This window comes from Plecotus auritus (assembly GCF_963455305.1).
Source record: "Plecotus auritus genome assembly, chromosome: 9".
NCBI classification, from domain to species: Eukaryota; Metazoa; Chordata; class Mammalia; order Chiroptera; family Vespertilionidae; genus Plecotus; species Plecotus auritus.
Window position 1 is genome coordinate 139,595,424 of NC_137783.1, and position 13,303 is coordinate 139,608,726.

General features: G+C 50.0%; 1 protein-coding gene across 1 annotated transcript in view; it reads left to right on the forward strand.

Annotated features, from left to right (window-relative positions):
* The first annotated feature begins 9,142 nt into the window (after positions 1–9,142).
* The window catches only part of SYT13 (synaptotagmin 13), a 37,134-nt gene continuing 32,973 nt past the window's right edge, over positions 9,143–13,303 (forward strand). The window contains exon 1 of the mRNA XM_080641774.1: positions 9,143–9,857. Coding sequence (XP_080497900.1) covers positions 9,675–9,857 — 183 coding nt within the window. The 5' untranslated portion in view covers positions 9,143–9,674. The remainder of the gene's footprint in view (positions 9,858–13,303) is intronic.

The following is a 13,303-nucleotide window of genomic DNA, read 5'->3' on the forward strand; positions in this document are numbered from 1 at the left end:
CTGGATGATGTTTTTTTGAGAGTGGTGGCTGTCCTGTGCATGGTAGGATCATTAGCAGCGTCTCCATCCTTTACAAGTTGGATGCTAGTAGCAACTTTCCTTCTCTCAATTGTGACCACCAAAAATGTCTACGGACATTGCCAAATGTGCCCCGGAGAAGACACACACACACACACACACACACACACACACACACACACACACACACACCCTCCCCTCTCCCCCAACAACACATTTAACATGAGGTTCCCTATAGGAAGGGTCTTAGACAAGTTCTGGGTTCCAATGTTTGCCCTCAGGATCCAGCTAACCAGAGCTAATATTATTTTGTTGCCATTGACATTATTTTTTCCTTACATGACAACCTCAATATTAACCATCCTTGCCTCATATTATAGATGAAGAAACAGAGGCTTAAGAGAAGTTAAGCAACTAGCCACAGCTATTAAGTGAGTTGCTGACATCTGAACCAGTGGCCCCCGAATCAGCCTCTCTAGAGGTGTGCCCAGAAATGGGCATTTTGACATTTTTATTCATGGTGTTTTAATCATAGAATTAATTCTTCTCCTCCTAATCAGAATCACTTCCAAGCCTGTTGATTACTATAACGTGTGGTGATAAAGTTGATGACAATAAACACCTTGTCATTTATTTGGCACTTAGAAACCTTCAAAATACTTTTGACAGATTATTCGATTCCATTTTCTCAGTTATTCCCCAAATGCCCTTCGGGGTCTGCTCTGTGATTGGCCCTGGCGCTGTCTAAAGAGCTCCCCAAATTCACCAGCTGATTTTGCCACTGGGCGGTGGCAGAGAGAAGGTCTGGAGCTTGGCCGCAGCATCCATGGGACCTGGGCAAGGCCCTTCTCCTCTCTGAACCTTGGTGTCCCCGACTGTAAAATGAGGGTGTCAACCACCACCAATGGCTTCATAGATGCTGGGGAGTGGCTCCGAAGCTCCTTAGAGGTGTGTGGTGTGTGTGAGGTAGGGAGAGAGGGCTTGTGATGGAAGGGCCCCAGATGGTTCTTCCTCCCACGGCCCGTCCCACCAGAGCAGCTTGTCTTCTGTTTACAAGTCAAATTTCCACATAAGACCAGAGTGGGGGGAGATGTTTTTTTTTAATAACAACCATGAAAAAGGCTTCCCCTGGACCCTATGACCTCTAGTTTTCCTTTCAGCCCTAACATTTCAAAATAATGGTCATAATTTCCAACAATCCAGCACTTACCACCTGCCAGACATTGAGCTGAGCACTTCACACTATTATATTACTTAATTCTGTCCATTGTTAGATGGCAAAACTGAGCTTCTCCCAGATTAAACTCCTTTGCCACAAGCCACGCCAGTTCCCTGTTAAGACCCGGATGCACATTGGCTTGACAGCTGCACAGAACTGCTTTCCAGCTTGCCTGACCACCGGCCAGGCTATGGCACAGACCATGGTGCAGGAGCTCCAGTCAGAGCTCTCCCCACCCTGGAGCAGTTTAAACTCTGCCAGTGGTTTGCATGCATCTCCCTCAGGTCCCATGAGGGTACAACAGAGCCTTAGGGCTTGGGTTAAGGTCCATGAGGTAGGGTTGCGGGACAGAGTCAGGGCTCCTGCCTGTGCATTGGACATACTTACAGAGGTGCTATGTGTGCTAGGCACTGCTCTAGGGCTGGGAAACATCAGTGGATGACATAGACCCATATTCCTGCCTTCCTAGGGCCTGTATTCCAAAAGGGAGACTCAGGCCACCAAGACAAACAAGATCGGTAAGGGAAATTACATGGACTATTAAGTAATGTTAAAAGGAAGGCAAGAAAGGGGGCCAGGGAGTGATGAGGTGAAGGACAGAGGGCAGAGAAGGCCTCATAAAGAAGGTGACCCCGGAAGCAGAGACCAGGAGGGGAGGGCCCATTTCCCCCTATATCCTCTAGGTGGCAGCATTCCCCCATTTGCAGGGCGGCACAAGGGGATCTTCTACCCTACCCTAGAGGAGCACCCCTGGGAAGCTTAAGTCTGACGCTATGGGAACCAGGGCTACTCAGCTCATATAAACATTCTGGCTACAATGGGGACTCTGGAAAACAATGCATGGAGAATTTCTGGGGTGTGAGTATTGTTCTGTTTCTTGATCTGGGTGCCAGACAGACAGGTACGGTCACTATGTGAAAATCCATTAGCTCTAGTTATGATCTGTGTACCTTCAATAACAAGTTTTAAGTGACAGACACACCTTAAGAATTTCCCCTTGCCCTAACTGGTTTGGCTCAGTGGAGAGAGCGTCGGCCTGCGGACTGAAGGGTCCCAGGTTCGATTCCAGTCAAGGGCATGCACCGTGGTTGCGGGCACATACCCAGTAGGGAGTGTGCAGGAGGCAGCTGATCGATGTTTCTCTCTCATCGATGTTTCTAACTCTCTATCCCTCTCCCTTCCTCCCTGTAAAAAATCAATAAAATATTTTTTTTAAAAAAAAGAATTTTCCCTTAATCTAAATCATAGTTGTCATTGTTTTCCCACCTCTTGCTGATTAGAGCTCTGCCCCATCTTTCTTAAAGTTTGTTAAACACATTGGCACAGACAGAATGCCCATAGCCCTGCCTGACATGAAGGAAGCACTTCTAAGCGCTTTTTCCTCTGTACACACCACGATGCATCGTCTGTGACATCCAGTGTTGCTTTATTTACAGCAGAGACCTTCGAGACACCTGCCTAGCAATCTAATGGCCGGAGATCATCTTAGAGGCACCTGCCTAGCAATCTGATGGCTAGAGGAGATCTTAGAGACACCTGCCTAGCAATCGGATGGCCGGATCCTAGAATTTCATGATTCTTCCCAACCTTTCACAGATCACTTGCTCAGACCTATTTTAACAGAATTTCTAACAGCAACACACATTTCTGGGTCTTTCCAAAGTGCTCCCCTTAGTTTTTATAGAACTCACTCTCCTTTGTACTTCTAGGTCATTAGTTGACATGTTAGCTAATTAAAATATATAATCAAATCATGAGATTTCCTGGTATAAAAAGCCTTGGAGACAAACACAATGAGCCTTAAGTGAGCATACAACTTAACTGGAAGGGGAGAAAGGCTGAAGGCCACTAGAGAGGGGCCTGCTGGCCCTGAGGCCTCATTGGCTGTGGGCACCAGGAATGGAGAGCACAGGCCAGTCTGGAAAGTGGGTTCAGAGGAGGTTGGATCAGAGAGCTGCTATGATATTCTTTAGTTTTGGGGTCCCCAAGATTGATTTGTACACAACTACTAATGGGCTCGTGTACCCACTAGGCATTACTGGAAATGCTTGGTGAGGCTGCCTTTGGGAACTCAGGACAATAATCAAAGCCATTCATTGTGCAACTTCTGGGTACCAGGCCCAGTGCTGGGTGCCTTACATACACTCACAGTAATCCTATGACAGCCGGACTATCACTTACTATATAAATCCATCTAATTCTTTTTTTTTTTTTAAATATATTTTATTGATATTTTACAGAGAGGAAGGGAGAGGGATAGAGAGCTAGAAACATCGATGAGAGAGAGACATCGATCAGCTGCCTCCTGCACACCTCCCACTGGGGATGTGCCCGCAACCAAGGTACATGCCCTTGACCGGAATTGAACCCGGGACCCTTCAGCCCGCAGGCCGACGCTCTATCCACTGAGCCAAACCGGTTTCGGCTAAATCCATCTAATTCTGTGGTTGGCTCTTTGGGGGCTCGGCTGGGTGGTTCCACTTGCAGTGGGCTTAGTCACGTATCTGTGATGCACTGCCAGTGCAGCTCTACTTCTGGGATGGGCACTGTGGGTTAGGGTTACAATGGCCTCACTCTGGGGCCTCATCCGAGCACCTTCCCTCCTGGCCCTATGGCCAGTATCTCAGCATTCCTGGGTCTGCGTCACTCTGTTGGGGACCTAGGATACCCATCCCTTTATCTGGGGCAGCTTCCTCCTTCACACCCTGCCTTTGGGAAGGCCCAGGACTTGGGGAACCTCCAGTTAGCAGTGGTCCAGGTCGGAGAACCACAGAGTCATCAAACCACAGAGAGAGTGATAGCACAGAGCTGAAAAGTGGAGGTCAGCAGAGAAAGAGAGTGACTTGCCTACCACACCTGCCCTGTCCTCATGCCATCAACAATTACAGCTCATCATATAGCTATCCATGTCTTTAGGGAAGTGTGGCATCCCTCTCCTGGATGCCTGCTCTGACCTCCTCTCTAGTCCACCAGTGTCCACCTTGTCCCTCTCCAATATGTTCTCAATACTGAAGCCAGGGTGGGTCTTTTCAAGACACAAATCTGATCATATGCAACCGGTCTAAAAACACCCAATGGTCTTCCATTATGGCCTACAGGCCCTGTGGTCTGGCTCCTGCCTGTCCTTCAGGCTCATCTCACACAGAGTTTCTCCCATTTGTGTGCTGGAGCTGGGTCCTACCAGCTCACAGAGCCAACTGGTAAATATTCAGGAATTTATTGGTAGCTGGAAATTGACTGTGATATCAATTTATTTACACCAGAGAAATAAACAAATGCTAAAAATCAATTCCCCATGCCTTCCCCCCGAGAGCTGGTTGCAGCACACTGCTGCCCGCGCCCACTGTGCTGTTCCACCCCAGGGTCCGTGCACATACTGCATCTTGGCCTGGGGTACTCTTTTTTCTTCTTTGCTGAGTTTAATGTTATTCTCTTAAACCCCAGTCCAATTGCTACCTCCTCTGGGAAGCCTTCCTTGGTGTCAGAAGGAATTAAATCCCAGCCCTGAATCTGTTCTTCTTGGCTAGTATCACAGTTGCAATGTCACATGTTAGTATGATGAGTGATTACTGTCCATTTTCTCCACGGGAATGTAGACTGCATGAAGAGAGAGAACATGCCTGGTTTTGCTATCTTTGCTTCACTCAGCACAGTGCTTCATACATGGGAGAAACTCAGAAACCTTGTTGACTTCATGAATGAGTTAGAAACATGCACTAGGCAAGAAGTCCTCAGCATTGGCTTCTGAGGCAGAGGCTGCTTTTGCTCATGTTTTTCTATATTTCCCGGTTTCTTTTGTTAGATTTGTTTAGTTACCAAATTCTGACCAACGCGATGGGGTGGAAACTATGAACTCTGTTTGCAGCCATGGCACAGGTGGTCCTCAACGTGCTCTCTCTTCTATTTGCATGGCAGGGAGGAGAGGGGACACAAGACAGCAAAAGTCCAGATTCCTGAGATAAGATGAGATGCCCACGGGAGTCCCAGACCCTCCTTAAACTGTGATAGGAGCAAGATACACTTTTCACTGAGTTAATCCCTGAGAATTTGAGGTTGTTACTGCAGCAGAACGCAATCTACCCTGACCTACAAGACATTCCCAGCTCTACCATTCACTCCTATCCTTTGGCAAGCCACATCTCTCTGGGCCTGTTTCCCTGTTGGTAAAATGAAAGTGACCTCTGAAATCCTCCCCATGTCAAAATTCAGTTCTGCTTGTGTATTTGTTTTTTTCTTTCCTGACTAGCATGATATGCAGGCAGATATAAATGTTTGCTAAGTAGGAGAACCTTGTATTTTTGAAACACTTTCCTCAGATAAAAGTATTTTAATATTTTGGAAATTCAGAGTGACTACTCAGTTTATTTAATCATCCAATAAGTAGATTATTGATCTAAATAACAATGGTGACATTTTATCAAGAGACTAGGGAACCTTCCAGAAGGTTCCCCAATCTTTCTGCTCTGTCTGCCCTTGTAGTCTGGTGGCCCCAGCATTTCCAATTATTTTCAGGCCTCCTCCTTAGACTGTCTCAACTGTTCCACTCGGCTGATTCTATCAACCGCCTTTCTCAATAAAGATAACCTAGTTTTTCAAAGAGACCTCCTGATGCCTTTTCTTAGAGAGCTGTCATTAAGAGCTACTGCCTGAATATCAATAACCAAGAAGCAAAAATTGCATCTTTGATGTAGCCAAGGTGACCTAGAGTCCTGATGACTTAACTGGGTTCAAATGTCCTGAGGTCTACCCTAGCCCTGCCATGGGTTCACTGTGTGTGAAAAAAGCAAAAGGCAAGCTGTTCTTCTTGGGCTAGGGTCTCTCTTCCTGTTAAAGATGAAGGGCACTGATAGTCACTGTCATCCTAGTAACCATAGTAACAATGGACCACATGACAGCTGTCTGATCCCTATCAGACAATGTCTGATATTAAGTGCTCTTTATCCTTCCCCTCACCCCCACCCTAGATCCCTGCTACATGGCACTGAGGTCTCCCAGAGCAGTGGTCGGCAAACTGCGGCTTGCGAGCCACATGCGGCTCTTTGGCCCCTTAAGTTTTTAGCAAAGGCCAGCTTAGGAGTACCCTAATTAAGTTAATAACAATGTACCTACCTATATAGTTTAAGTTTAAAAAATTTGGCTCTCAAAGGAAATTTCAAGAAGGTGTTGCCTTCTCACACGTGCCCAGCACACCCACAGCACACCTACTCTGTTGACTAATGAGTTTGCCGACCACTGTCCCAGAGGATCAGCTCAGGCATGAGATCTGACAACATTAATTAAACCTTTTATTTCCCCAGAACACTTTGCATTGCCAGGCCCAGGAGCCAAGAAAACCTCCCAGGGAAGCTCTTGTGAGAGAAAATGCTATGTCTACCACCAGGGACTGAGACGCTTTGGCTTCACAGTTGGCAGCAAATGCAGCTCAGTAGGCAAATGTGCCTGGCATACAGCAGGCACAAAATAAATACTGGGAAGAATCAATTTAATCAAATGGAGCTATTTAGCAAATGGGACTCCTTCCAACTCACTGGAAGCCTTGCATGAGATGATCATGTGAGTCATTCATCCTTTCAGCAGTTACTGAGTGCCTGCTGTATGCACCCATGGGTGGCTCTAAAGCAGTGGTTCTCAACCTTTCTAATGCTGCGACCCTTTAATACAGTTCCTCATGTTGTGGTGACCCCCAACCATAAAATTAGTTTCGTTGCTATTTCATAACTGTAATTTTGCTACTGTTAATGAATCGTAATGTAAATATCTGTGTTTTCCGATGGTCTTAGGCAACCCTGCTAGCGACCCACAGGTTGAGAATCGCTGCTGTAGAGTCTAAGACCATCGGAAAACACAGATAGTTACACTACGATTCATTAACAGTAGCAAAATTACAGTTATGAAGTAGCAACGAAAATAATTTTATGGTTGGGGGTCACCACAACATGAGGAACTGTATTAAAGGGTCGCGGCATAAGAAAGGTTGAGAACCACTGCTCTAAAGACACTAATTCACTGAATGAAACCCCAGTCCCTGGGAGTGGTTAGGGCTCAAGGGCATGCTGGGAAGTGTGCAGAGGGGAGTCAGAAGGGATTGGCAGGGACCACGTCACAAAGGGCTTTGGATCTAACTGGAGGCTCTTGAGTTTATCTCAGGAGAATTTCTGACGGCTTATATGTGAGTGACAGTGTCAGCTTTGCATTTCAGAAAATTCCTTTTTAGATGTCCTGTAGGGAAAGGATTAGAGGGAGACTATTGCTTTGACCAAAGAAACCATGTTCTAGAACTTCTGAACACAAGCCTCAAGAGAACGGGTAGCTCCTGCTTCCACTTGGAACCTGGCTGACACACGGTTAGAAGCTCTAGCCACGTGGGCTAGAGTCAAAGTGCAACGGACGACGGCCCACTTGTGCTCCGCGGCAGTCAGCACCACTGCTCCCCATGTGGTCTGCCATCTTGGACATTGCAGCCCAGCGGACTGCAGCCCAAGAAGACACCATGTGCAGCAGGAAAACCACCCAGCTGATCCCAGTCAGCCCACAAACTCATGAGAAGAAACAAAATACAGTGGCCCCTTGAACAACATGAGTTTGAACTGCTGAACTGCATGGGTCCACATACATGTGTATGTTTTTCAATAAATGTATTTTCTCTTCCTTATGATTTTCTTAGTGACATTTTATTTTTTCTAGCTGACTTTATTGTAAGAATGTAGTACCTAGTACATGTAACATACAAAATACATGTTGTTTATGTCAGTGGTCGGCAAACTGAGGCTCTGTTGACTAATGAGTTTGCTGACCACTGACCTAGACTCTCGACTCCAATAATTACAGGCTGTTGTTGTTCCTTGTGATTAAGCCCCTATCCAGTGGTCGGCAAACTCATTAGTCAACAGAGCCGCAGATTGCCAACCACTGGTTTATGTGAATGGTAAGGCTTCCAGTTAATAGTAGGCTATTAGAGAGTAAAGCTTTAGGGGACTCAAATGTTCATGAGGATTTTCAACTATGTGTGGGGGGTCTGCACCCCTAACCCTGGCAGTGGTTTATTAGGCAGGGGTAGGTCCCTGGAGCACCGGGAGGCAGCAGGTGGTCGTCACTGCAGCTGCTCAGCAGGAAAGGTCTGGCTGGAGCTATCAGTTTGGGGAGTCATCAGCTTCGTGGGAAATTGAAAGCCCTATTGTGGATGGCATTGCCTTCTCACACGTGCCCAGCACACCCAGATCACAGCCACTCACTGCAAAGACGTGCGGAATCAGCCACTCCACATAATGAAAAACACCTCGCCGCACATCACTGTCGTGGGATCTAAGACAATCCTCCTCATGCCTGGAGTTCTCATCTCCGGTGAAGCATCCCTCTTTTATCTCCCCCTCCGCTCAAGTGTGGACTCCTGGCTGCTGCACTTAATGTGCCTTGTCCTTCTGAGACAAATCCTTCCTCTAAGTGTAAGGGGTGGACTTGAACCCGCAAACCTGAGTTTAGGTTCACGAGGACAGGATTTTTCTAGCTGCCCCACCTCCCCTCTGGGCCTCAGTCTCCTCCTCAGTAAGTGAACTTAAGAAGAGCTGCTGATCACATTAGAATCAGTGGTCGGCAAATCGCAGCTCTCGAGCCACATGCGGCTCTTTGGCCCCTTGAGTGTGGCTCTCCCACAAAATACCAAGGCCTGGACGAGTCTATTTTGAAGAAGTGGCGTTAGAAGAAGTTTAAGTTTAAAAAATGTGGCTCTCAAAAGAAATTTCAGTCGTGGTACTGTTGATATCTGGCTCTGTTGACTAATGAGTTTGCCGATCACTGCATTAGATAACAAAGGTGAATTACCGGTTCGGTGCTCAAGGAGATGCAGGTGTTAATAGAATCAGCCCAATCATCTTCACCAGAACCAGTGCCCTCCACCCGCCGCTTGCCTCTCTCCCAGGTAGCAAGCACCTGACAAATTCAAGCTCCTGAGCCGGACCTCCAGCTCTGTGTGCTTGGTTCCGAAAGGCTCCCGGAGGAACCAGTGTCATAGCGTCCTCACCAGAGAGGTGAACAGAGGGGCGGCGGCACCCACCCAGGAGCGCTGTTCTCACCGCAGCCGGTGACTGCGCCCTTCTCGGGCACAATGTCTTCAAGCATAAGGCGCCAGGCAAGGCCTGAGACCATCCTAAGGTTCCTGCCGCTTGAAGGCTCCGGCTGTTGGGGTGGGGGGTCCGGTCACGTGTTGGCGGGAAGGGTGCTCGCGTCAACGCGGTGCTGAGTGCGGGCGCCACCGCGGGCTCAGCTGGCCCCTCCTCTGACGTCCTCGCAGCCGCCCGCCCCTCCCGCCCCTCCCGCCCCTCCAGTGGCGGGAGAGCTGCTGGCGCCGGAGTCCGAGCTGCCTGGAGGCGGTGGGCGGCGGGGCGGGCCGGCCTGGACAGGTGCGCGGCGGCGGACTGAGCCCGCGCCAGGAGCGGGCACCATGGTGCTGTCGGTGCCCGTGATCGCGCTGGGCGCCACGCTGGGCACGGCCACCAGCATCCTCGCCCTGTGCGGGGTCACCTGCCTCTGCCGGCACATGCACCCCAAGAAGGGGCTGCTGCAGCGGGACCGGGACCCCGACCCAGAGAAGGCGAGACCCGGCGTACTCCAGCCCGCCCAACAGGTGAGCGGGCGGCGCCACGGCCTCCCCGGGAGAGGCGGGGTCTCCACGGTGCAGCGGCAGGGACCTGGGGTGCGGAGCCGGTGTCGCGGTTCTGCTTTGCGCCACAGAGCTGGGCAGGGAGCGGGGGGTGAGGGGGTGAGGGGTGGGAGAGGTGGGGGTGGCGGGGGGCGGACCTGGCTGAGGGGCCGAAGACGGCTGGGGTCGGCAGGGGGTTGTAATTAGGCGGTGAGAGACTTCGACTTGGGGGACCGGAGAGGAATGGAGACAGCCAGGGCTAAGGGGGAGGGAATGGGAAGGAGTGGGAAAGGGGACTTGGATAGGAATTGGGGCTGGGAGTGGAATGTGGGGGACTTGGAGGGGAGCGTGGGGGGCGGGAGGAGCGAGGAGAGGGAGTCTGGGGTGGGGAATGTGCGTGGAGGGGAATATGGGAGGGGCCGTGGGGAAGGTGGGGAAGGAGACAGGAAATGTGCAGAATGAGAAGCTTGCAGAACTGGGGAGAGGAGGAAGGGGACGGTGAGAGGGAAGAAAAGGTGGGGGAAGGAGGGATCATGGGCTGGTGTAGGGAGAGCACTCACATGTCTGAGAAGGGAAATCACTCCAAACCAGAGGGGAGGGGCTGCTGCACAGGTGGGGGCGGGGAGGGGGCTGCAGAGGGGTCAGCTGGACCAGGAGTGCCTGGGGTCTGGAAAGGCAGGCGAATGTGGAGAGGACTGAGGAGTCTGGCCTCACCCAGCAGCCCTCAGCTCCAGCCCAGCCAGAGGGGCTTGCTGTTGCCCACCCCCCCCCCCCCCTCGCCTTCCAGATGTATCTGAAGATGTCCCTGGAGACAGGAGGGCTTTTATCCTCTGCACTGGCTTGTCTCCAGAGGCCCTTTGGGCAGGAAATAAGTGGCGTCCCCACTGAACAGTGCACACAAGGGCCCTGGGAAGCGGTTTGGAAGGAGCCTCCCGCATAGGCTGTGAACCCCGGGATGCATCCCACGGTGGGAGAGCAAAATGTCCTCTGGGGATCGGAGGAGAGAGTCTGGCCGGCTGGAGCGTTTGAGGGCAGGGCCATGACTTAAGGACCTCCAAGGCCCTTGGATTCCTTATAGAGCTTAGAGTCCAGGAGTGGCACTACCACACTACACTTCCACTTTCCTATCCATCAATTATTCAAAAGCTCTGAGTCGGAGTTGCGTGGGGCCTGTGTCAGTCACTGTATAGTGGGAGCAGGAGGAAATGGCTGCTGTCCTTGAGGCACTGACATTCCAATAAAAGTGACACTGACACTGGCAGCGGGTGTGAGCCTGGAAGTCACCGGGAAATGGCAGGAGCGGGCTCCCTCCTGGGGAAGCGGGGAGCGGTGGTTGATGTGCCCTTCTCCAGAAGTTGTGGCCTGCTGCCTCTCAACCTTCTCTCCAGCCCAGCGCCCTAAAGGGACAGCCATTCTTCTGCCTTTCGCAGTGGTGGCTCTGCAGGCACAACCCCTCCCCTTCTCAGAGAGGACCACTGGGAAGGGGTTGCAATGAATGAGCCCTGGGATCCCTTCCAACTCTTCCATCTTATTGATGACCCACACAATGGCCAATAATCTGTTAAAGACAAACAGAGCATTCCCCTCCCAGCTGTCAATCCCCCACCACTGCTCACCAGGACACGTACTGTGCACTGTTCTAAGTGCTTTCCACTTCAGGCATTTAGCAACTCAATGAAGGACATAGATGTTGATCCCAGTTTAAAGATGAGGAAGCTAAGGCTCAGATAGTGTAAGTGACTTCCCCAAGGTCACACAGCTAGAGAAGTGTTAGAGCCGGATTCTGGAGTCTATGCTGTTAGCCTTCCATGCCACTCCCTTAGCTTGATCTGGGAGCTAGCTCACCAGCCAAACTCATGCCAGCTCCTCTTTGCATGGGCAGTCAGGAATTGTGACCCTCTTAAAGACACCAGCCCCTCCTGTTTCCCTCTGGCCTTTCACACAGATGGCTCCTTGTTATCCTTAAGTCTCTTTCTGTTCAAATTTTACATTCGCAGAGAGGACTTTATCTACTGCCACATGTAATAAAGCACCCCGTCCCCCATTACCCAATTGCCTATGTCCTGTGCACATTCTTTTATAGCACTTGTGACAATTGGATGCGATCTTTCATATCTGCTTACGAACATATTTCTTTCTAGCACCTACTCCGTATCTGGAACCCAGTAGGTGCTCAATAGGAAACTGTTGACAAATAAATGCATCTCAGTGTCCAGCCCTGTGGGATATTGTCCGAGTGATTTCTCCACATGTGCTTGCAGGCACCAGGCCTTTGCTAACCGGTGCTAGCTCAGCAGGGGCGCATGAAACGTTGGTGGGTACATGAGACTCATCCATCCACATCCCCTCCCCTGGTTTCCTCCCACGTGACAAGGATTGGGGTAAGCTGGGGCTGACTCTTCGGCTGTGAATGCTGGTGAAGCTGAGAGTTCAGCGTTAGTTTGCCTGCCACTGTGCTCAGGCTGATTCAGCCATGACCCAGATAGAGGAAACAGACAAAAGACAGCACAGTTGACATTTCAAAGAAAATGACAGAGGTGGTGGTGTGGTGGCAAGTGACAGCAGGGTGGTGGACCTGGCACATGTTGACAAGGGGGGAGGGGTTGGGGAAGGCTTTCTGAGGATGTTCTTTGAAGAGAGGGCATGGGGCTGGGAAGAAGGTTCTAGATTCCCATAGTCACTGAGGACTGGGATGTGTGAAGGATACGGAGTGACTGCCATGTCTCCATAGTCACTGGTTGTGCTTGCTAGAAAATGTCCTTGGATTTGCAGGCCATGCCTGGGAATCTGATTTCTGGCCCTGAGTGGTTGAATGAAGCTGAAGTTTGTAGTGATGGTGAAAAGAAATTTGAGGTTCTCCAGGAATTCTTAACCTCAGGTCCCTAGACCTTCCTTCCCACCCTCTCCCAAGGGGTCTGTGATGGAATTTAAAGGGCTCGGGGTCTTGGAGAGGAAAACCTTACATCGTTGTTTTCACTAACCTCTAACTGAAAGCTAGCATTTCCTATATGTAGGAATATAAACAACATAGCACAGGAGTATTAACAGTATCAGTGACTTCGTCCCTGAGGAGACCGCAGACAGCTTCAGAGCACACGGGCTGCTGCAGAGACTTCACAATGTCATTATGCGCATGTCTAATTCTAAATCATGGTACTTATTAAATCTCCTGCTTGATCCTATTACTTACTGAATGAATAAGGAGGCACACATAGAACTGTTTCACAAATTGATGTTATTAGATGTCCCTCTGTAGCCTCATATCTTTTAATATCAGCTTTTTCAAACATTTGGAAGAAGTGTTCCTAGGCTCCTCCAGACAGCTGAAGGAATCCACAGATGAAAAACGGGCCAGAGTCCTGCTGAGGAGGTGGGAGACGGTGGAAACCCTTGGTCATGCATCGCCTTTCATGCCTTCAGCCAGCGTCAGT